Raw genomic sequence first — 26,078 nt, forward strand, 5'->3', positions numbered from 1 at the left:
ATAAACGGCTCAGCGGGGTGTTCAAGAGCAGGCTGTAAGGCATAATGACCAAGCTGCTCCCCACGGAGAGTTGATTGTGTGTCTGGGGCTCAGTGCTGCTGTTGTCTGGGACGTGATGGTAGATGAGTGCTCCTCCAGTTTGATTTGTTAGCAATGCAGTCACACACAGGTCCTCCTCACAACCATAGAGGGGAAAAATGTCATGTCACAGCTCCTCTGCAATACTGAAATATGTTCAGGCATGTTCCAGTTAGGCTTCCAACATTGGACCATTGGACCAGTTATCCCTCTAAATATTGTCATCTTCACAGTAAGATGATTAATTATTGTGTCATGATATGGGTTTGAGAGGGCAATTGAGCGAATCTTAAATCTAACACTAATTGAACACAAAACAGATTACAGACAGAGTTGTCTTTTGTGAGGTTTAATACAAAGACGAGTATCTACTGTGTTACAGACACTGCCTAACATGCAGATCCTATTTTAGCTGTTTAGTAATCATGGTAATTAGGGTTACAGTTCCTAAGTCAATGTTCTTATCCTGACTTAATATATAAGTGTATTACAAAAGCATCCCTATTTCCCAACATCCTAAATAAATACTCCTAACTTTAGGATCATCCTTAAGCTGTCATATAGGTTAACGTTTCCACTTGTAGTACTAAACTTACTAACGAAATAGCTAACAATTGTGCTTGCTAAAGGTAGTTAACAGTAGTGTTTGCTAACAGCGGCTAATCATAGTGTTAGCTGATAGTAGCTAACAGACGTATTGGCTAACAGTAGATAAGAGAAGTGTTCGCATTGTTTTATTCCCCAAAAACAGCATTTTTGGATTTCTGCTCTGTTCTGTTCTTCCTCTGTATTAAATTTAAGTGTCCATCATTGTTTTTGCTTCATTTTTGTATGTTTTAATGTATGTTTGAATGATAAAGATGGGTGAACAAAGTTGTTTAACTCTGTTAGATGAGAAAAACAGTATTGGTTGCTTGGTAGCAGGCATAAAAGTTGATAAGTGATATTGGATTGAGGATTTAGGATTTCCTTACAGGACTTAAAATATGATGAAGTAAGATAAGACAGGATTCCTAAAGTAAGGATTTGCTTCTATAATACCAAACTGGGAAATGTCCAATTTTAGACTCTTCCTATCTTAATTTAAAATTTGAGCTTTAAAGTTTCTGTCTTATACCCCCCTGCCTAGTTTGGAGTAAATTACCTTTATACATTGAAATCACAAAACTACCTCAGTTTTTAAAAACTGTTTCAATTACGGCTTACAGGAAATTTGGAAGAATAAGCTCACTGGTCAAAATTGCACTGCTTGTATAATCTATTGTTAATAGTGTTGTTAGTTGGTTGTATAATGTTCTTGTGAACTAACTTTATATCAAGGATAAGCATAAGAATATTGTATTGTCATTCCAGAACATGTGGTTTGTTGTACATAAAAGGGAATTAAATGAAGTGGTACTGCTGTAGGTAATAGCAACACTGAAACCAAGGAAAGAAAGTACACAATAAAACGCAATTAAACAGCTTAATAGTCTTGAACTTTACTGTGTTATCCATGACATTTTTCATAGAACTGAATGAAAGAAACATGATAAAGACGTAGATGGCTGTGTAGTTATCTGTCTTACAGTTCCCCATCAATCTAAACTCCATAAAACAAGTCATAATCTGATTTCCTGAGCTGTTTCTCTCTTAAAGGCTGCTTTTGGGGTTGATTACACAACCTGTGTTATGATTTCATTACCATAAATTGTGAGTATGGCACCAAACGCACATTTTCCATATTAAAAAGTAGGGCTGTGTATTCTTGGCCCCAGCGGAGGCGAGTGCACAGATTAGAGCTAATACTTTTCATCTGGTAGAGGAGCAGATGATCTTTTCATTGGCCACTCAGACTGTCTGGACAGTGATGTGTGAGCTACAGATCTGACTGGACAGAGACGAGTTTGTGATCTCTTTTAATACTGATATCAGTGCCTCACATCAGTAGATAAATAGACTTGTATTAGCTACTGTTCCACCAAAGAAGGCGATGTATTCATCTGTATTGATGTCCATAGTCGTCTGTTCTTTGTATCCACATGTGCCCTAATTTCTCTGGCCGCCACAACGCTCACTCCATTCTTCTTTTTTTTTTTAAGATCAGTTTCTCATATTCTGTCTTTTCCGTGTACCTGTGATAATAAGTTTTTTTGCTCTGCATCTGACACGTGGATAGTCAAGGGTGGCGTGAAAAGATGATGTGATGGATTTGTCCATTAAAGCAAGCTGAGCTAAAACCTGTGGAGTCCTCTGGCTGTCTATCTGTCTCCCTCCCTCCTTCTCTGTAGCTCTCTTTTTCTTTTTAACACAGACAAAAACACTCACACAAAAACACACCGCTCACTATTTCCCTGCTGTGAGGCAACAGCTCTAACATTTACTTGCTTTTAGCAAGAATAATACACCTTTTAGGTAAACATAAGTGATCTTATTATTAAAACAGTGAGTCATTACAGGTCTGCATGGCTCACTTAGCGACAGAGCTCTCACTGACTCAAACCACTAACAAAAAACTTATGATGTTAGCTGCAGTTTAGGTGTAATAAAAACTGTAATAAAATGTTATTAATTTTGTTTATAATAAAGCTTAACGGCTACATTTCCTTGCATACGCAATATGGAAATAATCCCACTGAGGAGGCACAAAGCGCCAAATATTTGTGAGAAAAGTCAGCTAAATCAAGAACTGTCTGTGTGCTTTACTCAAGGGGTCTCGCCCGAAAGCACAGGCCTGTTTCACAGCTGAGGCACCCTGCTGAAGTCATTTGTTTTCAGTGGGTGACACTGACAACACCCAAGCTTTACCAAACGCCCTCTGTAGCCTCAATATGCCATTCAGTAGGCTGCCACGGACACTTTCTTGGATCTTTGCTGACAGAAGGTCCAAATGGATGTAACATTAGCTGCAATGCCATGCAGGAAGAGGTGCAAGTTTCTTCCCCGCACTCTGCCAAGTAAGACGTGCCTGTTTGACTTTGAGTTGGGAAAGCGAATGAGCTCATGACTAAGTATTCAGTGTAATCCAATATTTACAGAACATTTATTGAGGAAAACCTGAGACGGTAGGAATTGGTACTTGTGACATGGATGAAGGTTTACTTCAAGAAAGTTGTGTATATGAAGGCATATATGTGTGTATATATACAGTATATACTCAACAAAAACATAGACTCAGCACTTTTGTTTTTGTTCACATTATTTATGAGTTGAAATACAAGATCTAAGACTTTGTCTGTGCACACAATATATTTATTTCTTGCAAATTTTAAGTACAAATTTGTTAAAATTCCATGTCAGTGAGCACTTCTCATTTTCCAATCCATCCATCTGACAGGTGTGGCATATAGAGATGCTGATTGAACAGCAGGATTATTGTACAGGTGTGCCTTGGACTAGTTGCAATAAAAGGCTAGACTAAAATGTGCAGTTAAAGGCATAATATGCAACATTTTCCCTAAAAGAAGTGTGTGGTGATGGCTGTATCTGCAGAGACCCTGCCCTCTGCCTTATTTTCTCAGCATTTTGCTGTATTCTGGATCGTTTATAAACCCAAAACATTGGTATTAGACCTCCTGGGAATAAGACTCAACAATAAACTATCTTGCTGGTGCATTTATAAAGAGATCAGTCTACTGATTCAACCTTTAAATCTTAAAAAAGAACATTTATTAGACACTGAACAATGGCTATTTTACTTAAGGATACAGATACCAGATTTTTTTTTTCAGGAAAGTGAAGTCATGACCAACCCTACTCTGCTTCTGATTGGCTTACCCTGATATTGTTACCGTAACCCTAACCAATCACAGCATCCCACTGTCATTGTCACGGGATGTAGAAAAAATACAAACTACCAGGCCAAATTATCACATGGACTGTTTTACCAAAATGTTACCAAATGTTTTACCAAATTTGATCCTGGACAAGCCCCCAATTTGTCACAATCTGGCTCATGACTGGTCTAGTTTGGGAATATCATGCATGAGTTTAAATTGTGTATTCAGACAATTTATTGAGAGTGACTTCTAGTATGCACAATTCATGAACAGATTTACAGATATAGAGAATAGTGATGTATAAATATAAATATAATATAGATCATCATCAACAAGAGATAAGCATAACTTATACGGACATCACTCTCTTAACAGAACTAATAGAAAGCATCATAGTAGAAAAATAAAAAGGAAAAGAGAGGAAGAAAGAAAAAAATGTTAATTAATGGGTTTAAATTAAAAACAAGGTTATTTTTATAACAGTGTGAAGGTCAGGGGAGGGAGGAAGAATGTGAGCTATCTCCCTGATAACCAGACTCCATGAGGAGAGAGGCCTGCTTAGACCGTCGTCACATCAGGCTGGACACTGGAGCATAGAGTCATAATAGCGCATTTGTTTAATAATTGACTTGATTTATTTTATGTTGATTTAATTTAGAAAGGGACAATGCACATTAATTAACACAAGCACTTGGGTCCATCATGTAAATATGCTAGATTTAACCATACAGGCTAATTTTCATTTGCAGTCTTTTGCGGGTTGATGGTTTTTCTAAGCTACTGCGGAGTCTAATTTTGAAAGAGCTATGAGAGTTTCAGAAAAAAAAAAAAAAAAAAAAAACTCAAAGAATGTTAGATTAGCACAATTATCAGCTCTATCCACATGCAGCAGAGCACGTCACAGAGCAGTGCTCAAGCTCTTATCTTCAGCAGTCAATTATAAATACTCAATTAGTCATTTTGGAGGGCTGAATGAGCCTGACCCTTGATGAGTATTAATCTAATTTCCATTTTTAAAGAAATTTACTGTAGCTCCATTCCCCAGTGCTGCATGTCCTCCACTTTGCTTTGTTTGTTTTCTACAGACACATAGACAGACAGGAGAATGGTGAAAAGAGGCAGATTGAAACGCCAAGAATTATAATTAGATATTTGGTGTGCTATGTGGTGGTCCACTGTTTAGTCTCAAAGGATCAGAATATGCAGACGAATAATGAATACCAAATCAGTTAAAGCTCCTCTGCAGGGACGTGTACGTTACTTTCTGCTGTACATTAGCGCCATCTAGAGCAATCATTTCTGTCGTGTCTAGAATTCTACGGGGGGACCCTTGATTTGCAGTACTCTCGCGAGATTTTTAGGTGTTGTTTATTTATTTACAAATTAGATATGGTTCATAATGTGAGGATGTCGTGGTTAAAATCTGGGTAGGATTGTGGACAAAAAACACTTGGTTAGGTTTAGGGAAAGATCATGATTTGAGTAAAAATGATCACTCTCGCGAGAGCTTCACTTGCAGGAAGTGGCGTCATCTCGTATTCCGACCAATCAACAGTCGCGGCTCAAAAATTCGAACGTCAACTAGCGGAAAGAGACGGAGAAGCTGCGATAAAATGGACTATTTTTCTGCCGAAATTTAGTCAGAAAAACATTTTGTTGGAGAGATAATTTTCATATAAGTGTAATTTGGTGTTGTACACATGCTGGTAAGTTTAATTTAACATTGTATTTCAAATATGACGCCAGATTGCAGCTACTGAAGCTTGTCTGATCTGGCGTTACCGTTAAATAGCGTGCTAACCTAGCTAGCCCGTTAGCTTCCTCGTTTGTTTTGCTAAGGTTTGCCATTATGCTAAGCATTTGATAACTTGGATAACGTAAAAACGGTATCAGTCATAGATCCTGAGCCATGGCGAAAGAACGGGTCCAGAAGAAGTCCTTCCAGCAGAGCCTGGAGGACATCAAGGAGAAAATGAAGGAGAAGAGAAACAAACGGCTGGCCAGTGCCTCAGCTCCCAACAGAGGACGATCCAGGATGATCAACAAAAGCAACAGTAAGGAAATTAACGGCAACAATAACAGTCATATCGTTTTCCTTGAAGGCTTGTACCACACCTAACTTAACCCTCATCCTACCAACATATTTAACACACAAGCATTATCGATTGGGGCCCCTAGACTATCAGAATAAACTATTGTAAGAAACAGTTCATTAACTTATATTTATACATATGACATCATCTGCTATGAGGATGATATCCATATGTTGTCTGAAGAATCGATATGGTGTTGTATCCTGATGAAACGTGATTTATGAAGTATGAGTATTAGCGGTGTGATTCATGTCATATGAAGAAAAAAAAACCTTTAATTAGAGGAAAGTTAGTTAATTTTCATATTATGTAGATGTGCATTAGATCTTGATATGACATAAATGACACTATTCCCATGTTTTTTTCTCAGTGGCTAACTCCACCCACACCATCCTGAAGGGTGTCCAGCTGAACAACAAGACGCTAGCTGTAGCCCTGCAAGCTGAAAAGGAAAAAGTGAGGCAGGCCAACGCAGTGATCCTTCAGCTGAAAAGGGAGCAACAGGCCCTGTTCCTTCACTTGCTTTTGCTCAAGAGGAAGCTCAAACAGCAGGAATCTCTGTCAGTGAGTGCTTCAGAGGTACACTCAGGAGACCTTTGTTTGTTACTTAACTAATCCTGGCAAACATGTAAACTATTTTGAAATGCAATGTCCCATTCTAAAGTTTTCTTTTATTTCGTTGTGTGTTGCATTAGACTAAATCTGAAAACATCCATGCTGAGCCTCAACACCGCGTGGATTCTGCAAAGTAACGGTTTAAAACAAAAATTCATCACATAACATCTTATGACGTCCTTTATCCTTGAGTTTTTTTTAAATCTGCATTTATTACATCTCAATTTACAGGGGGAAGAGGACCAGCCAGGATATTGATGAGCCTATTGCGTGCACAGTCTCACCAATTTGTGCAGGTATATGCATGCACACACAAACACACAGACACACACACTAAGATCATCTAATTCTATAAAGAAATAGGAAAAGAATGGGATCTCCACAGCACAGAATTTAAGACTTTTTTGATGCCTTTTTTAAGACCACTGCAAAAGCAAGTGGTCTTAAAAAGGTAATCAGATCTTTTTTAAATTTAACCTTTTTTTGAATTGCATGTGTTCTAAAAACTAAATAGTTCCAGTGATTATGTTGATTTTGTTCTTTTCTTCACAGACCCTCAGCCTGTTGAAAAGCATGCACGATCTGAATGCAACAAGCAAGTGTCTTTACCATCTACAGTGGGTGTGAGGCGTCGCCATACAGACAGAAGAAGCAGGAGGAGGTCTGTGCGTGTGCAAGAAAAGAGTTTGTTGAGTGAGGAGGACCCCATCACAGAATTGGGCGCTTTAGTAGAGAGTTCTGTTCGCAGTGATGATGATGATGGAAATCCGAATCAGCCACAGCAAAAAGCAGAACCGAATTTTATAGGCCGTGTCGACACTGAGGAGTTTCACCATTCTACTCCTGAACCTGTCCCACCAAAACAAAACAAACAGCAACGGCCCAGCAGGAAACAAACCCAGCAGCAGACCCGCTCCAAACCAGAACCAGCTGCACGGAAACCAGAGAGAGGCCGCAAACCAGATCGTGGCCCATTAAAGAAACCTTGGGAGAATCCCAAACCCAGAACACGCTCCAAGAGTCGGGACCGCTCAGCCACCCGTGCCAAAACGGCACCTCCATTACAGGGGAATAAACTCAACACCTCACTGGGATTTAATGACACGTTCGACTTTGACTGCGAGGAGACTGTTCACATCACGCCATTCAAGGCCAAGGCAGAGGACAATAAGCCAGCCACGCCCATCAGCGAAGAGACACCACAAAGTGGAAAAGCCCAAACTGAAGCTTCACCCTCACCTGTGGTTTGCAAACGGGATGAATCCAGCTGTACATCGCCATCTTCTGAATCAGAGGATAGCCTCTATGTCCCTCAGAAGAGCAAGCGGAGACAGACTTTCCCTGAAAATACCAAAGTGATCATCACTCGTAGAGGCCGGCCCTCTAAAGTCGTCACACAGAAGGAAAACATCCCTCCAAAACACGAGATCTCCAGTAAGCTTTTAGGTTTGTTGTTCCTAACTACAGCTTCATGTTTAATTTTTGGTTATTTTCTTTATTAGGGTAGAAAGGATTATTAGTAAACAATTTTTTTCATGTTTTGTAGTCTTTAGAGAGGATCCAAGTCCTAAAGGTGTGGAGCCTGAGAAGGAAGAAGCTCATCTTCATCAGTCCCCTGACTCTAGCTTCTCTAACAGTCCAGACTCAGCCAGGTTGGGAGAGGAAAATCACCAAAGTGAGTAAAGAATTTGTTGACTTTGTGTCTACAATGACATTGTTATTTATAGTACTGAGGAGTATTTAGGCAGTAACAATAAGCAGCTTCACAACAGGGAACACATTTCGCTTTCCCACTGGAGCACATCCCCTCACTCTGACTGAGTGACAAAACATCCTGTAACATGACTGCCTTTAGTAGGGGAAACTGCAAAACTGGGAGTAAAATAAATGATTACCTGCTTAAATTAAAGTCAGTTGGACTTGACAGTGACTGTTAGAACTTAACAAATGCACAGTGGGTCATGGACATTGACGTGAGGCCAGGAACTGGGGCTCTAAAATGTATATGTACCTGATTCAGATGCCAGGGAAATGCACAAAGCAGAGAAGGCATACAAAAGCCTGGTCGCTTGGACGTCATGTTATTTGAAGGGGGAATTTATTGGTAAAATTAAAGTGATGAGTACATAAAGGGATATGTATGTGTATATATGTGTACCTGACACAAAATGGCAACCACAAATCCACAGTTCAGTGTCTGGATTCCAGTTGTTTCTGTGATTTGCAGCAATCTATATTCTTTTTTTGAGGTTTAGGCCATCTGTAAAATATCGCTCTGTTTTCTTGTTGTATCTGTCTGTACAGTCACGCAACAGCTCTTTCCCATTTTAGATGTGTTTTTTTGTCAAACCTACTTGATGAAAATATTAATCAGTAACCTTTACTTTTAAACAATGTAACATAAAAGAAATGATGAAATTAAGTGTTTGTCATCAGTCAGTGTGAAAGACACATCAGAGGCACACGAGACACGTCATATACAAGAACAGTTTAGTCTGTCATATTCCTGTTTAGTGACTGAATTTTGGTCTTCATCAAGTGATTGTAGTAGAGTGAACGACTTTTCCTATGATATTTTTAAGAAATGGTGCTAATTTTCAGTGCAACCCAAAAAGCTGACCTGCTGTTATCTTGTCTCACAGTGACCTTATTGTGTTATTTTCTTTGACCTAGAACAATTGTCTTGAAAAGTCCCTGTTTTGCTGATGGTAATTTGTGAATTAAACTTAGTTCGCGTTTTTTTATTTTCTGTTTTAGAGCCTCACGGGGGGGTTATTGAGAATGATGGCTTGCCCCCTGTCAGCCCTCTGGTTGAAGCTGAGATGATGAGAATAGACAACGTCCTGTCCAATTTTGGAGATTCATCCTATGAAGCTCCACCTCTTTTATCCCACCAAACACCCCAGAGGATCAGGACAGGCGTGAAACGTAAGTTTATTTAAATAAAATCACACAGTATGACCGCTGAAAGACAAGAGCTTGGTCTTTCAGCTTCATTTTTGAACACTTGGGAAGCTTGGCTAGATCACATTTTCACTGTGTCACAACTTTTCTTTGCGTTGGCTTCATTGCAGCAAGCACTGGTGTGTTTTCTTTTTTCTTGCCTTTGGATCACCTCTTCCTTCACTTCCGACAGGTGGGCTTGGTGTCAGGACAGCAGGGCGGGGCTTGAGTCTGTGTGATGTGACCAATATGTCCCCTGCAGCCTATCGGAAGTTCTCCTGTGGGGGCCCACGCCCCTCTGATGCCCGATGCTCTACCCCTGTTCATGGTCGCAAGCGGCGTTGCACCATGGTGGTGAACTACAAAGAACCCACGCTAAATTCGTAAGTTTTGATGCTACTCATACTGCGAATTACTTAAGTTCACATTTTTATGAACTGTTTGAGTGCTTAACAAACACATTCATATCTTGGCAGGAAACTGCGTCGTGGAGACAAGTTCACAGACTTGCAGTTCCTCAACTCTCCTATTTTCAAGCAGAAGCCTCGCAGGTCGTCTGTGCGGACATCAAGGAATTCCATGAACAACCAGAAGCCATTTGAGAAATACAATGAGTCATTTGTTGGATGTCGCTGAAGGCAGCTACCTTATTTGTCCTGTCTGAACCCTGACTGTTGCCTGGCATTAACAGTTTTAATGTGATTCCTGAGTTTTTGATTTTTTTTTTTTTTTCATTGTCAAGGTCATATTTCACAATGTGATGAACTGTGATCACTTTTAGATGATATTTTTGTGACTTTGTTCACTGCTTAGTTTAGTCTTTCTTCTCTCCTTATATGTTTTTATTATGAGATGCTGAATATGATTACATACAATAATAATTTTAATAAAGTCCTGTCTGTATGATGAGTTTTATTGGAGGGGAGTCTGTTTATCCGGGCAGCCTAACATCTGAACACACATCCACAAAGTGTAGATGAAACTCATGGTATTAATTTCAGTCTTGAAAAATTTATTACAGTACTTTTTGACCGATATTCAATTGAATACAGTACAAATACATTAAATTCAATGCAAGTAATATGTTCCAAAAAAAAAGCTGTGACAGGAGCAACAACGTACCGCAAAAGTTGTGAAATGCTCAAAAATTCAGAAATATCTTTGCACATATGGGGCAAAGCCAAAATGCAACATTGACTGCTTATGACCTTTGACCCCTCTGCAGACACAGTTTGTTGTTGCATCTGGAATGTGTGACAGGCATCAAATTCAGAATAAGTGTATGTTTACCAAAAAAAAAGTTTATCAGCTTTTACATTAAATATCATGTTTTTATACTGTATTAATTGTGTATAGATCAAAAAGGATTTGCAAATCGCTACATTCTATTTTTGTTTGCATTTTATGCAGTGTTCCTTTTTTTTTTTTGGAATTGAGGTCTAAAATGAACTTTAGCCAATGCAAATAAAAAAATGTAGCATGATTATAGTAATTCTAGTGGTATAACAGTTTGACTTTTCATACCTGAAACGATCCCTAAAAGACATAGAGAGATCTTTGATGTCCTTGAGATGAAGAACTACAGACACAAAATTAGCCTCACTTCTGTTTTATTCAGTCTATAAAATAGGCTAATACTATGTCATTAAAACCAATTGTACAAAGAGCATGAAATTATTTTTCCAGACATATTACAAAATGTATTTTTTTTTCTCCTAAAGTTTGAAAAGTACAAACACCTTTTTACAAAACAGCAAAACTACATAGTATTGCACAATCTTCTCATTTATCTCCAAAGTATAAAGTTATCAATCTCCATCTGCAGGACAAAAATAAGAAAGAATAAATTAAGACCTTGTCTTTAGCATAATTCATTTAAATTACAGCACATAAATAAGAATAAACTCTAGATAATTGAATTAGTCCTTAGTCAACAGCGGTAATTTCTATGTAAAACAACAGAAGACGCTCTTATTTATGTTAACTAATACTTGGAAAAATAAAAGTGCATTTCGATAGTCAAACTGCCCTATGTGGCTTACTGGGGGAAAAAAAAAGAAGACTTTTTTAGTTCTGAAACAGAAAATATATGTTATATACACATTTAAAATATACAGTGGGTATAAGTGCTTTAAAATAATTCAAATCTGTACAAATTTAAAGTACATATTCCTCTTTTGGCAGGATGAACTCATCACAGACAAACTTTGACCTCATTAACGCCGCGCACTCTCACAGGAACACAGTTACAAAGACTCCCAGTCACGTTCCTCACAGGTAACACTCACTGGTGTAATGACTTAACACACTGTAAGATGTGGTTACTGCTCATGACAACTCTACCTGAGTCAACTGAGAGGATGAGGCAAGAAGGCCGGGGGATGAAAGGAGAGAAGAGACGGAGAGAGACTAAGTAAGGTGTACGGTGAATCTCCAATCAGCTGTCGTTCTGCGTCACCTGTCAACGTCTCGCACCTAAATAATAACGGAAGCTTTCTGCCCTGTTTAATATGTATTACTACACTCTTAGAAATAAAGGTGCTTATCAGAACCATAAAGGGTTCCTTGGCTTTTCTCATAGGAAAACCCTTTTTGGGGTTATACTTAATACAATTGCGAGAGGTCTCCTACATCCTCCCTATGAGAAGTTCCACAGGTTCTATAGTGTAATGGGTCCACCAAGAACCTTCTCTGGGGGTTCTATCAAGAACCTTTCCGCTTTCTGGGCATTGACAAGAAACCACCAAGAACCTTTTATATTCCAAAGGTGCTACCTAAAACTGACTCAGGGGGTTCTACAGTGAACCCTTTTATTTTCCATAAGTTTTATCTAGAATCCACTCAGGGGTTTCTATTGAGAACCTTTTTATCTAGATCCCACCAAGCAGGTTCTACAGATAATGTTTTTGTATCAATGTTTTTTATATTTGTTTATATTTTTATGTAGAACCCAGCAAGGGAGTTCTACAGATAATGTTTCTATATTCCAAGGGATTTATCCAGAACATATTTTATATTACAAGGGTTTTATTCTATTGAGAACCTTTTTGATTAGAATGCGCTCAGGGGGTTATACCGAGAACTTTTTTTTATTTTTCAAGGCTTTTATCTAGAACTCACCCAGGGATTTCAAGTGAGAACCCTTTTATATTATGGTAACAACCTTTGATGAAAGAGTTCCTCAAGAATTGTTGAAATTCTTGAGGAACTCTTTCTTTCAAAAGATGTTATTTAGATAAAAAGGGTTCTTAATAGAACCTTAATCCTTACAAAGAACTCTTGACAAACCCTTTCTTCAAATGCTTCTGAGTATGACCTCGGCCTCTCAGGAAGAACCTTTTCGGAACCCTTATTTCTAAGAGTGCATGACACCTTCCACTGTTCTGTCTTTCCATGGGACTCTGGGATATGTGATGAAATATGAAGACACGATGATTCTTCTTCTGCTTCATGTCAGCCACAGTCTGGCAGGCCGTCAGCGAGGCCTTCCCTCGTGGCCCGACTTTCAGTGTCAATATCAGTCCCAGCTTCTGATTCAGGATCTGGGCCAGCATGCATCAAACATTAAAAGAGTGCTCGTCTGACACCTGTTTGCACCTTCTACATCAAGATATGTGTCTCTGAAACCAGTCTGCCCCCACAATCAGCAGTCCTGTTCTTAGCGTCTCCATGCATAAATCTGTCTTCTCCACTACCCACAACCCTAACCTCAACCATTTACATTCTGAGGACACATCCTTTGTTAAGGTGAGGAAAAACTTCTTCTTCTTCTTCTTCTTCCTCTCAGCTACTTCTCGATGAGGCCCGCTTCTTTGATCTTGGTGTAGAAGAATTTCTCCAGTAAGTTGGCACACTTGTAGTACTCGCTCTCGGGAGGGTTGTATTCACGGCAGTTGGTGAAGATGCGCTGCATGTCAGCCATGAACAGCTTGCGTGTCGTGTAGTACCTGCTCTTCAGACGCTCACTCATCGTCTTAAGATCTGTGAGGAAAACAAAAGAATTATATCACTTATACTGCTTTCAAGCTCTTGTCTTTATGCGCAGGAGACACTTCATTCTTAATTTAATATCACATAGATAACAATCGTAAATGAGAAACACTGGAATGTGCTAAATGTAATATTTGGAGATAAGTACTAATTTGAACGATCTACACTGTAACTGCTAAATCTGATAATTCAACATACAAGTGCAAATATTTTTCGAATGGACTTTTCGAGTAGAAAGTTTTAGCACTTCCTCTGTGAAACAAGGAAACAAACTGGTTAATTAGTTACTGGTTAGTTTCATCCTCCAGCCTAAAGGCACAGCCTCAGTCCCATCTGACAGCATTCATCTGCACTGCTGATGTGTAATGTCTTATGCCTTCCACACATGCAGCAGGCATGAGGAGATTCACATATGCTGGAAATAATCTTTATGGTTTACATGAGAGGGTTGCACTTGCTGAGCAGGAAGGAGGAGGAGGAGGAGGAGGAGGACTCATCTGTAATGACGACTGTTTTTGTACTCATATCAATACAAAGTCTCCAAATGAACAAACTGTGATGGAAAAGGAGAGGGATGATGCAGTGATCAGCTGACTCCAGTGCGCCGACTCTGCAGCGGTCAGAGGAGGGCAGGACAGGCCTTCGCCATCCTGGAAGGAAAATTATTGCTGCGCAGCAGGAGAGACACTTTTTGGCGCGCTGCATTTCTGACTGTATTGTGATGTTTTCACATCACAGATGATGATGAAAGGCATTAAAATACGAGCTGAAAAAAAGTGACACGTAGGCTGATACTGATCAGTAGATAGTATGTACGAAAATGAAACTCTCGGTGGCTTGACAGGCGAGAAGCTACGCACCACACAGCGTCATCAACACACCCACTGGCTTGCTCCGGACACTGAGCTGCATGCATCTCACACAGATTTATGACTAGGGAGTTGGCAGGGTTAAGTCCAGGCTAAAACATGCAGACATTTGTGTTCACACATACAACTCCTTGGGGTAGGTGACTGCAGAATTTCAGTGCATGTGTGAAAGTGGTTTTAGTCCAGTGATTAACTAGAGTCCTGTGGCCCAGTCCAGCATAGATATTATATAAAGTGGTGAAGGTCCAATAAAGGATTTAAGGATGAAATGATACAAGTGTTTATTGTGCCTCTGTGCCAGAGAGGAGCAACAAACTTTGTTATACAGAGTGCAGTGGTGAGTAATAGGGTGATTTCTGATAATGAATCTGAGGGCAGAATGATAAACTGAGTCAAGAGGTTTGAGAGTGGAGGCGGCAGCAGCATGACTTTAGATTATATCACCATAATCTAGAACTGATAGATATACATACCCATGGGGAAGCGAATGACTTGGTAGTACCCAGGTGCCTCTGTTTTCTTCACAGGCTCCATGAAAGGCCAGGCGTTCTGGTGACTCTGAGACATAAAGACCCATCTGGTGAGAATAAATCATGTGTGTGTTACAGGTACACAGCGTGTACATGTGTGTGTCTGTCCCTCACCTTCACATGTGTGAGGATGGTTTTTAGAGTGCTGTACAGCTGATCGGGGTCCTTCAGTTCCTTCCTACAGAATGAAAACACAGCATCAAGGTTACGAAGTAGACGGTGATGACAGTGTGGTTAGCTAACCTGACACATCCAGGTCCACCATATCAAGACATAAATCTGAGGGATTTTCCCATCCTATTCATGCCAGTTGTTGTCATATTTCGGTCCTGACTAAATTAAGACAGACAATGTCAGACTCTCAGTCTCCTGATGATATTTGTATCATTGCTGACCCTAAATTAAGTTAGAAATCTTCTTCTTGTGATCATGCACACACACATTAGACAAGTTGTTGGGTAAAGCGATGTAAAAGACTCTCTGCCAAGTTCAAATCTTTCCAGCAGAGTCACACTCACCCTTTGCCCACAGGCTTCCAGCCAGTTTCACCTGTTGATATGAAGAAACTAAAATGAATCTCATATATGACCCTGAAGACATGCATGAATGTGAGATAAACTGCACACTGTAAAAACTACAGTCAATAAGTAACGTACGTATGCCAGGAATGCTCTCAATGGGAATCTGCCGAACGCCTTCCTTAAAACAGGAAAGCCCTGGATAGACTTTTCTGATCTGAGCCTGCTTCCTCTCTATCAGCTTCTTGATGATCTGAAGGAGACACATGAGAATGAATTAAAAGATAGTGGGTGCAGGGACAAAAACAGACAAGGAAACATTTAAACTTATTGATTTACATGAAAAAATGGGCACACACCTCCTTCTGCTTCTTGATAATAACAGAAAACTCTGTGTAGGGAATGCTGGGGTTCAGCTCACAGCCCATGAGTGTGGCTCCCTCGTAGTCCTTGATGTAGCCCACGTATTTGGCCTTAGGAACCTTGATGTCCTTTGAAAAACCCTGAAGAGGGAGGAGATTTATGTTCACTTGCAATTGTATATACAGGCCCGTGCAACCACTATGGAAATGAGGCCACTTAAAAACTCATCCATCTCATTTTTAAAATTCATTAGACATTCATGAGACTTTCAATACCATATAAAAATGAAAAAAAAGACAAATGCTGCCAAGAGGCAGAAATTCGTTTGTCAGTATTGTATAGGTATTTTAGCCATTTTAAAAAAAGATCTATTTAAAAAAAATCAATATCACTTTAAATGTACTACATTTACAATATTTTCACCACTTAACTTTGCAATCAGACAGCTTTGTCTCACCGTTTGTTTATGTTATTGTATGACTTTGGTGAATTCAAACTAACCTTTTAAAACACTGAAGTAATGCAATAACAAAAACAAGCTAACAGTTCGAGGCAGCGGTAGATCAGCAGTTCCTTTGTTCTGCAAGCTAAAATAACCTGTTTTATCAGTGGAGTCTGGTTGATTTGAAAAGCTATATTTGGCTTATGAAACAGCTGTTTCCCATCAGAAAAGGCTGTAAAAAAAAAGCAGTGAAAATATTCTAAATATAGCATACACTGAAACTGATATAGATTTTTTTATGGAGAGTCTTTTTTAGCTGGGCTTTTTTATATGTTTTACTGTTGTCCACAGCAGCTCATTGCTTAGCTTCCTACACTAAGACTGCTTCTGCCTCCCCAAACAGGAGGCGTGCCGACTGCCATTTACCGTGGCTAATACACTGACTATCGCTAAGTACCTCGTACAACCCTGCTTCAAATTATCTGAACCATCGCTTCAGTGGACATAATACGTTACCTGTTTCTTGAAGTAGCCGATGGCGTACTCATCAGCATAAGTGAGGAAGTTGAGGATTTCATGCTTTATGTGATATTCCTTCAGGTGGTTCATTAAATGAGTCCCATAACCCTGAAAGCACACAGGCATGAAAAGCAAAAGTCAAAACTGACCAATCAGAAAGCATGAATTCCACACCGAGCTGAGAAACAGAGGTGCTCTCACCTTGACCTGTTCGTTGGAGGTGACAGCACAAAAGACGATCTCTGTAAAGCCCTGCGATGGAAACATCCTAAAGCAGATCCCTCCAATCACACGGCCATCTTTGATCAGCGACAGCGTCTTGTGCTTCCTGTCGAACAAAAAGAGATGAAATGTCTCCATGATGTGACTCCCGTACACATCTGAACATGATGCTGAAGTGCAGTCAACACTCACGGATCGAACACCAGCCGTGTGATGTACTCCTTGGGCATGCGGGGCAGCTGGTGAGAGAACACATTCTGGAGGCCGACGAGCCACATCAGGATCCTCTTATTGGGCTTCTGGTTCAGGGAGTTGCCGATAACGTGGAATTCAATCACGCCCCTGCGCTCCTCTAGACGGGCAGCTTCGTCTCGTGCAGAGTGAGCTGACAGCAGACTGGTCTGCACAGGAAGGAAGGAAGGAATAAAATAATGACGATCGCATTTCTTCCTCAACACTGTCTCCATCAGAGGAAAGAGCTTTACAGAGGTCACTAGCATTGTTCCTGAGGTTATCCTGGTTTTATGAGTAGATCTTAAACACTCTTTGAAATAATAATACTTCTTCCTGAAAGGCTGAGGTTCCACCCAGAGCCAGTTGCGTCTGGCATAAGACTAAGGGTTCCATTAAGAACAGTTTTTACCGGAAGACCTCCCCAAGGATTTCAGGAATCCTTCAACTCTTTCATCAAGAGTTCTTTGTAGTATAATACAAAAGGGCTCTCTGTAGAACACCTTGAGTGTGTTCTAGATAAAACTCTTGGAATATAAAAGGGTTCTCGGTAGAACCTCCTAGGTTCTTTTCCATCAACAAGGAACTGGCACAGTTTCACTTCAAGCACCTCATTTTGAACATTTCCATTGAAAATGGACCCCCTTGGTTGGTTCTAGATAAAACCCTTGGAATATAAAAAGGTTCTCAGTAAAACTCCCTGAGTGCATTCCAGATAAGAACCTTGGAATATAAAAGGGTTCTCTGTAGAACCCTCTTGGTTGGTTCTAGATAAAACCCTTAGAATATAAAAAGGTTCTCTGAAGAAGCTGTTGCACATGTTCAAGATAAAACCTGGGTCAGCACCCTTAGAAGTTGGAAGGGATCTGGATCACACCCACAGAGAGGGTTCTGGGTGAAACCTTTCACAGATGGTTCTAGGTACAACCCTTTATGTTGGGTTCCAGCTAAAGTGGAACCTTTATAAAGAGTTCAATCAAGAACAAAACGAGGTTCTCCAATGGGGACAAACCGAAGAACCCTTTGTGTTTCGCCTTAGCATCTTTATTTGCAAACAAAGAATAAGTGGTTACCTCTGGAATGGCGGCAGGATCGGTGATGGTTGCCATGACTTCATTGATGAGGTCCATGGGGATGTCACCCACCACTCTGGGTCTCTTGTTCTCCTCATGGGGGAGAGGCTCTGATGGTTTACGCTTTTCTCCAACTATGATGCACAAGACAGAGGAAGGTACTCTTAAGGGCCTGGCGATATAGACAAACTCAAATATCACAATACACACACGGGTACAACACAAGCATTACAACACGAAAACTGACAAAACAAAAACTGAAACAGCTGGATCACATTTCACGATTCAAAGGTAGTGAACATGACTCAAGCACAGTAACATTTAGAAAGGTCTCCTCTGCAGTCATTGCCTATTCATGATGGCAGAACTGACGCATAAGAAGCAGCTCTGAGGTACATTTCACTTCTGTTTCTAGACCAAAATTCAAATAGATATTTGAGGAAATGGGTTAGTTGGACTTTTTCAACATTCAATTTTAAAAACAAGCTCCCTTTGAGGCAACAGCCTGACTTAATCAAGTAATCAGACGGAGGAGATGAAACTTTGTTAACTACTGCGGGTCAGATGCAAAGCACAATAACACATAAACATGGTTTAAATGTAAAACACCTGGCTAACTTTATCCTGGTTCTCACTGTTTATTGTCAGATGTGAGAAGTTATCTAATAACATGAATCATGGTAACTGACTGAGTAATTGCAGGTTTGACTTTAATACCTGGGTTTGGCTCGAGTACGGACGCTGTTTTTCTGGCAGGACTGACACTCCCACAGGTTGATGGGTCCAATGACACAGGACTGGTGCTGTAGTACATTGGTCTGGCCACAGGAGGCGCACTGATGACTACAACATATAAGACATTAATAGTGTAAGAGCGTATATTTCTTATCATATCCTTAAGTGACATTTCTCACACAGTCTAAAAATGGTTAGCAGGAGTCAGCTTGAAGGGAGTGTCTGTGAGGGTGTGTGTTTCAGTTAATCCTGTGAGGGTGTGTTTTACCTGTGTGGATAGGAATCTGCCCTCCTGACGCTCCTGCCAAGAAGTCTTGGCTCCAGATCGGAGAGCTATGGCTGTACACCTCCTCCTCCAGCATAGACAAGAACCTGAGCCAAACAAAACAAAATAAAACAAAACAACCACAACTTAACAACATTATACTGAAAAGTGGTGTTCAGTGTGCAGAATATGTGACTTCTGCGTGGTTTAATACTGAGAATGCAGACTTGTATTAGTGTGGGACTGAATGATTATTATGTTGGTCTGCATCAGAGATGGGACCAAGTCACTGTTTTGAAAGGAGGCGAAAAGTAAAAAGTATGTGTCAAGCCTTTGCATTCAAGTCCAAAGTCAAGAGTAAAAGTCAAGTCTGACAAGTCCCAAATCAAGTGTAAAAGTCAAGACTGACAAGTCCCAAGTCATGTCCAAAGTCAAGACTGACAAGTCCAAAGTCAAGACTGACAAGTCCAAAGTCAAGTGTAAAAGTCAAGACTGACAAGTCCCAAGTCATGTCCAAAGTCAAGACCGACAAGTCCAAAGTCAAGCCCAAAGTCAAAACTGACAAGTCCAAAGTCAAGTGTAAAAGTCAAGACTGACAAGTCCCAAGTCATGTCCAAAGTCAAGACTGACAAGTCCAAAGTCAAGTCCAATGTCAAGACTGACAAGTCCAAAGTCAAGCCCAAAGTCAAAACTGACAAGTCCAAAGTCAAGTATAAAAGTCAAGACTGACAAGTCCAAAGTCAAGTCCAATGTCAAGACTGACAAGTCCAAAGTCAAGTCCAAAGTCAAAACTGACAAGTTCAAAGTCAAGACTGACAAGTCCAAAGTGAAGACCGACAAGTCCAAAGTTAAGTCCAAAGTCAAGACCGACAAGTCCAAAGTCATGTCCAAAGTCTTCGACCTTGAATTCCCAGTACTAAACAAGTCATAATGCACTCTTCACCAAATGTCTTGCCATTTTAACAACAGACTCTCCACTTATTGTTCTTTGCACTACTTCAAATGTCAAACAAAGTTTAAGTTGCTGCATCTCTGTCCTTTGTTTTACACATTTTGCATTCAGCACTTTGACTTGCTGAGAATGCATAACATTAATGTTGGCTGAGTCAGGAAATGAAGGGAAATGAGTTGATTAATGGTTTCACACTTTTTAAATGACATACTTTTTTTCTTTGGGCTGGGGGGAAGTTATTAAGGATTTTCAGAGTCACTCGTGTTCAGTCCAAGTCGAGTTGCAGGGGTCCACACCTCTGCTCTGAATATATGCTTAAGTTTGTGGAATTTCTCTTTGTGCAATCTCTGTGTTTGCTTTTCTTACTTGGGAAAGTGTGTGAGGATGAGTGTGCGTTTCTCAGGTGGCAGCTTGTCCTTTTCTTGTCGGGCCTGTTCCAGCAGTTGTTTCCTCATCACAGTGAAAACCGAACGCAGCAGCGTCCGGCCAAAGATCTGAGTGGTCTCGTACCGTGGCAGACTGTCGCAGAACTGAGGCACGTTGCAGTAGCAGAGCCATCTAAAGATAGCACAGAAATAACTCACTTTCAACACTGTGCCTGTGAACAGGTGTGATTCATATTAACAGGACATCTGGCAGCACGGCTACCTGGTGTAATTGGCTTTGTATCCAGCTGCATCATCGTTGGGAACCCTCTGGCGTCTCTGGGAGGGTGTCTCCAGCTGCCAGTAGTTGATCTGGTTGAGAAACATCTTGGCCAGCTCCATAATGGTTTGACGTTCCTTAGATGGCAGGTGGCTGAATTTATACTGGACAAAATTATTCACCCCCTATTTGGTAAAGAGAAAATGAATAAACACTTAAAAACGGGCTGCACAACAAAGATTCATTTAATCAGGATTTGTTATTATTAAACTTTAGCTAGACTAGGTTTAAAATTAGCAAATCCAGATGTGAAGCAGAGCTGTGTAGCAAACTTAGTGATCTAAACCAAAATTAAATAGAGTTTTATCAATATGGAGATGTTTGTTTATTTGAAATAAAATCAACAAACTTGAGTGATGTTGGGTTACACCGTTAACTTTTGGCTGCTCTGTATTCTATTAAAAAAGTTAAACTGTTTACAGCCAGCTAGACAGTAAAAAGAAAAACAAAAAACATATTATAGTGTTTGCTAGCTAGCTAAAAAAATAAAAATAAACAACATCATAGTGTTTGCTAGCTAGCTACAAAGTTAAAAACAACAATATTAACTCATTAAACAACCAAACAAAAAAAGAAAACGTTATTGTTTGCTAGATAGCTAAAAGTTACTCATAATGGGTCATCTGAGACTAAGTTTTTTTTTTTGGTCTCAAAAAAGCAGCCATTTCAAAAGTTAAACCTCCTCAGGTGTAAGTTTTAAGTTAATACTGGTTTAAAGTTTGGTGCAACAATATTAAACTGAATCTAGGTTTAGAGTAAAAACTAAACTGAGTTTTAAAGAGGTTTAAATTGAATCTTTCTTAAGCTTAAGCTAGTTTAAAAGATTGGCTCTTTTAATTTAAATTATGAATTAATCAGGTTTAAAAATCCTTGTCGGTGTGACCCAGCCGAACTTGTGTTGTGTTTGTATTGCGGCTGATGTTCATGTGCTCACCTGCTCTATGCTGGGTTTTTCAAATGGAGGACTCTCCTGTGCTTCTAACATCGGTTTACCCATCTGCAGGATGGATTTCCTCAGCAGCTGGAAATTAAACAGAAAAGGAAGTGTGTTCACTTGTACACAATCCAGGTTGTAAAATCCTGTGTTTGTATACTTTGACTGTAAAAGCGGAGGCTTACTTTGAAGAGGGAAAAGTAGACCTGTTTCGTGTCGGCATCCTCCTCTTTGTGTACACATGTGTAAAGATACTCCACATCCAGGACGATACCTAGAAGTCTGTTCATCTCCTCCTCTGAAACATTTTCTAGATGGGTCACGTGATCGCCTGGGAAGAAAAGAATAAACCTTAAAATGGTTGTAACACAGAAAGTAAATCTATAACAGAAGTAAAAGCTCCTCATTCATCAGTAGCACCACATGATCAGCTACAGCTTCTGTCCTAGACTTGCTGACGTACCCAGGGTGTGAGAGCAGCTGCGGCAGGGCTCCTGCAGGTTGACTGCGTTGGACTGCTGGTCGGTTCGTGGGGGTGTAGGAGGGGGGTTCTGACTTTTCCAGCCATTACACTTACAGGCTCCCTCAGCCTAGGACAGAACACACTTTAAATCACTACAAGCAGGAATAAAGATGATTTAACATCAACCACCTCATATCAAATTAACCACCTCTTTAAACCTGTGCAACACACTAGATTCATACTCAACATAATGAGTAGCAATAGACTATATATTTTTTAAAGTTTTATTGATCTTTTAACAAAAAACAAGCATAGATGAAAGTATTTGCTGTTTGTAAAGTTGTTGCTACCGACAGGAAGTTACTGTTATCAGTCACTTGCATAGTTTATCTGCTTTTTGTGCCTATAAACAGTAAACAGTTACAGTTTCTTTAAGGAAAAAAAAAACATAAACTTGTTCGTTGTTTGTTTCAACTCCATATCTGCATATCTCAGCTGCTTTTTAATCACATCAGTGTCTAAAAACACAGCACTAAAACCACTGGTTTCCAACCTGGGGGTCATGGCCCACGCCAGGGGTGGCAAAAGCTTCAAAGGGGGTCACGAGACCTTCTTGATTTATATGGGTGCCAAAAAACTTTTTAAAAATATAGGCAGTATAGGCAGGCCTTTATCTCAGCATTTCTGTGAAGGATACTGAGTGAAATTGTTGCTTTTCTGTGAGATATAAACTCACAAAATAACTGCATGGTTACAACCTGAACACAAACTATTTGAAAAGTATGCAGTTAAAACAGCCAAAGCACTAATAGAACAATAGCAAAACAAACACTGAATTTGTCAAAAAAAAAAAGAAGCCTACTAATTAAGTATGATTGTTATAAAAAAAAAAAAAAAGAATAAAAATGTATAAAAAGCTTCTAATAAATATCTAATCTCTGATCAATATTCACAGGAAATCATCAGCACAAAATTAATTCAAATTGCTCAACTGACACAAACTACCTGCAGTTTCTGTGTTCACTCTTTGGGTTAACAGTCTGTCAGTTGTTCTGCACTGTTACTGTTATGCACTTAACATCATATGAAATATCCATAGAAAACTTAGTCAATCAGCTAGTTTACTCAACGACCGAAAAAGTGTCCCTGAAAGACAAAGATTGAGAAACACTAATCTAATCCTTTACTAATGTGTGATTGTGTTACACAGTGAACTGGCCACAGCAGCGTAAATACAGTCAAAACGTGACCACACCCCTCAGGTTCATGGAGATTTCTTCTAACTGACTTCGGACAGTTATCAGGAGGTGGAGTGTGTGAGGAGGCCTGTCACCGTCAGCTGGCGCTGCCACACTGCGCATGCGCCCTGAAACAACAACAAACTCCGCCCCCCGAGCAGCTGTCACCCTGTCAAAACAAAGACCCCGTCCCTCTCTGCGGATGATACACTGCATAAACCCAATAAAACCTTGTCTGAGTAACACGGTGCGCTGACAGACGGCACGGAGACACTGTAACATGTCCCGAGGAAACGCACACACACACACACCAGCACACACATATACACAGAGTGGGATGCAGCCCTGTGCACACAGCCTGCTACTCCCCAACTAGCAGCGCCAAGCCAATGTTTACGTTCACCAACCCCCCACCTCGACAGAAACATAGTAACATTGAACAAACAGCCTGCAGCTGGAAGGCCAGTATTCAGGTCCTGCACTAATAATAACATTTTAATTAACTACATTATTGATAGCTCTTTTTTATATATATTTGGTTCGTGCATGCAAAATGAAAAAAATGAAGTGCGGCAATGGCTTCCTTTGCTGCGCTTGCATTTTATAAACTATTGCAACCAAGCCCAGGAAATACAATATATGAAAAATAAACGCTGAGAATCTGTGTGTTTAAAAAGTCAGACATGTGCAAATGAAGCATACTTTGCAGGATGAGTACACTCCGAGTTTTTCCAGTTTCTTTGGCCGAGGTGAGGAGCGGAGTTGCGCCTTCTTCACGGCGATACGTGCGGATCCTCCAGCAGCGCCGGAGCCCTCCGTCCCCCCGGCTCCAGGAGCGGCCGGGACCGAGCCCGCAGCCCCGATGGCCGGCGAACCCTGCTGAATCCCCGCGCTGTCGGCCATGATTCGCACCGAACCCCCGACGGACGGGAACCCCCGGCCCGGGAAATATTCGCTCTGCCGTCCGCTGCTCTATTCCACAAGCGGAGGATCAGACATGGCGCTCATCCTTATTTTCAATCTCTCACTGTAGGCCCATTTTCCTCCGCTAGGGGACTCACATGGGATAGGCCAATTCCACCACAATTCAGAGAGGAGAGGTCACTAAATGCAACCATTTGTAGCAAAATTTCAAGGTCAAATAGAAAAGAATAAATGTGGCGGAGCCATGTCTGAGCACACAGTGTCTGATGAATCAGGGCAGTTTCATGCAACATAAATGAATCAGTGGAATTAAAACCAATAACCAATAATTTAAAGTATATTAAAATTGTCACATTATAGCAACAAAAAAATGAACATACAAAATTGTGCATACAGAAAAAAAAAATCTTAAAACTCCTAAAGGAAAGTAAAAAATGGCATCTAATCAAATTTAGACATAGAAAAAAATGACAGGTTAAAGTTCAAAAATGACTCCCCAGAAGGCTTTTATCAGTTTAATAGGGCTGCAAACTAATTATTTCCATCTTCAAATAATCTGACATTAATTCTCGATTTAATCGATTGTTTGGTCAATAAAGTGTCAGAAAATGATGAAAACTGTTTAGTGTTTTCCAAAGCCCAAGATGATGTCCTTCAAATATCTTGTTTTTCCCACAACCCAAAGATATTCAGTTTAGCAAGTGTCAACTATTAAATTAATAGCTGTTTTGATAATTGATTAGTTGTTTTAAGCCATTTCAAAAAAGTCATTTTTTTAATTCAGTTTCCCAAATGTGAATCTTTAGTCCTCTATGTGAGCAAAGTGAATATCTTTAGGTTGTGGACAAAACAAGACATTTGAGGACATCACCCTGGGTTTTGGAAAACGGCGCTCAATGTTTTTCACCATTTTCTGGCAGAAAAGTCAGTCAGGTTACACGTCAGAGATGACCCCAAAAAAGGCTTTTATCTATTTAATGTCAAGTAGGGAGACTGAGTCATAACTAGAGCTGCAAAAATTAGTTGATTGTTAACTATTAGATAAGTAAGTATTTTGGGAAAAAAAAGTCTAAACTCTCTGATTTTATCTTAACCGAGAATCTTGACAGTAAACTGGATATCTGTGGGTTGTGGACACATTGTGTTTTCACAGTTTTCTGACATTTTATTGACCGAACAACTAATAGATTGAGAAAATGAAAAAACTGACTGAAAAAGTGTCCCAATCACTGGGAGAATGCCAACAAGTCAGTGCACACACACATACATACACAAACAGCCTGATTACAATAATAAATGATCAAATTTATTTCAGTATTTATTTGGTCATTACATAACAGTACTGTAAAATGCTTGCATTTAAATGTTTTCGGCTGCAATTAAGTGTTCACGGCAAAAAAACAAAAACAAAAACAAAAAAAACATACAATTTACATCCTTATTATGTGTTAATTCATTTATTCATGAATCACCATCGTGCCAGCTGATAGTTGTTATACTGTTCCTACAATATCTTCACAAGGTTAACTGAGATGTTATTTATGGAGGGGCAGACTGTCAGTTAATCAAACTGTTCTGTATTGTGTCCGACTCCTCTGGAGCTTTAACCACTTACAGG

The 26,078-nt window shown here is 39.9% G+C and overlaps 2 protein-coding genes across 2 annotated transcripts; one reads left to right on the top strand and one right to left on the bottom strand.

Annotated features, from left to right (window-relative positions):
* Positions 1-5,397: 5,397 nt before the first annotated feature.
* sgo1 (shugoshin 1) lies at positions 5,398-10,396 on the top strand. Its single transcript, XM_084739804.1, has 10 exons — positions 5,398-5,542; positions 5,730-5,890; positions 6,300-6,508; positions 6,625-6,677; positions 6,776-6,840; positions 7,097-7,978; positions 8,091-8,219; positions 9,302-9,472; positions 9,681-9,870; positions 9,964-10,396. Exons 2-10 carry the CDS (start codon positions 5,746-5,748, stop codon positions 10,121-10,123), a joined length of 2,004 nt encoding a protein of 667 aa, XP_084595930.1. The 5' UTR covers positions 5,398-5,542; positions 5,730-5,745; the 3' UTR covers positions 10,124-10,396.
* Positions 10,397-11,080: 684 nt separating this feature from the next.
* On the bottom strand, positions 11,081-24,577 carry kat2b (K(lysine) acetyltransferase 2B). The gene is made up of 18 exons (XM_084739147.1): positions 24,239-24,577; positions 22,299-22,425; positions 22,021-22,166; positions 21,836-21,922; positions 20,845-21,026; positions 20,563-20,754; positions 19,248-19,351; positions 18,962-19,087; positions 18,245-18,378; positions 17,133-17,341; positions 16,920-17,046; positions 16,716-16,826; positions 15,754-15,897; positions 15,533-15,647; positions 15,395-15,425; positions 14,991-15,054; positions 14,820-14,904; positions 11,081-13,468 (listed from the first exon to the last, which is right to left on the bottom strand). The coding sequence occupies exons 1-18, from the start codon at positions 24,437-24,439 to the stop codon at positions 13,275-13,277; spliced, it is 2,379 nt and encodes a 792-aa protein (XP_084595273.1). The 5' UTR covers positions 24,440-24,577; the 3' UTR covers positions 11,081-13,274.
* Positions 24,578-26,078: the final 1,501 nt, after the last annotated feature.

Source organism: Lutjanus erythropterus, chromosome 16, assembly GCF_056507025.1.
Source record: "Lutjanus erythropterus isolate fLutEry1 chromosome 16, fLutEry1.hap2, whole genome shotgun sequence".
Lineage (NCBI taxonomy): Eukaryota > Metazoa > Chordata > Actinopteri > Lutjaniformes > Lutjanidae > Lutjanus > Lutjanus erythropterus.

Coding starts and splice junctions, on each gene's coding strand:
- sgo1 (XM_084739804.1), top strand. CDS start 5,746: ATGGCGAAAGAACGGGTCCAGAAGAAGTCCTTCCAGCAGAGCCTGGAG. Junction 5,891..6,299: donor GATGATCAACAAAAGCAACA/GTAAGGAAATTA, acceptor TTTTTTTCTCAG/TGGCTAACTCCACCCACACC. Junction 6,509..6,624: donor TGTCAGTGAGTGCTTCAGAG/GTACACTCAGGA, acceptor GTGTTGCATTAG/ACTAAATCTGAAAACATCCA.
- kat2b (XM_084739147.1), bottom strand. CDS start 24,439: ATGGCCGACAGCGCGGGGATTCAGCAGGGTTCGCCGGCCATCGGGGCT. Junction 18,379..18,961: donor CGTACTCGAGCCAAACCCAG/GTATTAAAGTCA, acceptor TGTGCATCATAG/TTGGAGAAAAGCGTAAACCA. Junction 15,648..15,753: donor TTATCAAGAAGCAGAAGGAG/GTGTGTGCCCAT, acceptor TGTCTCCTTCAG/ATCATCAAGAAGCTGATAGA.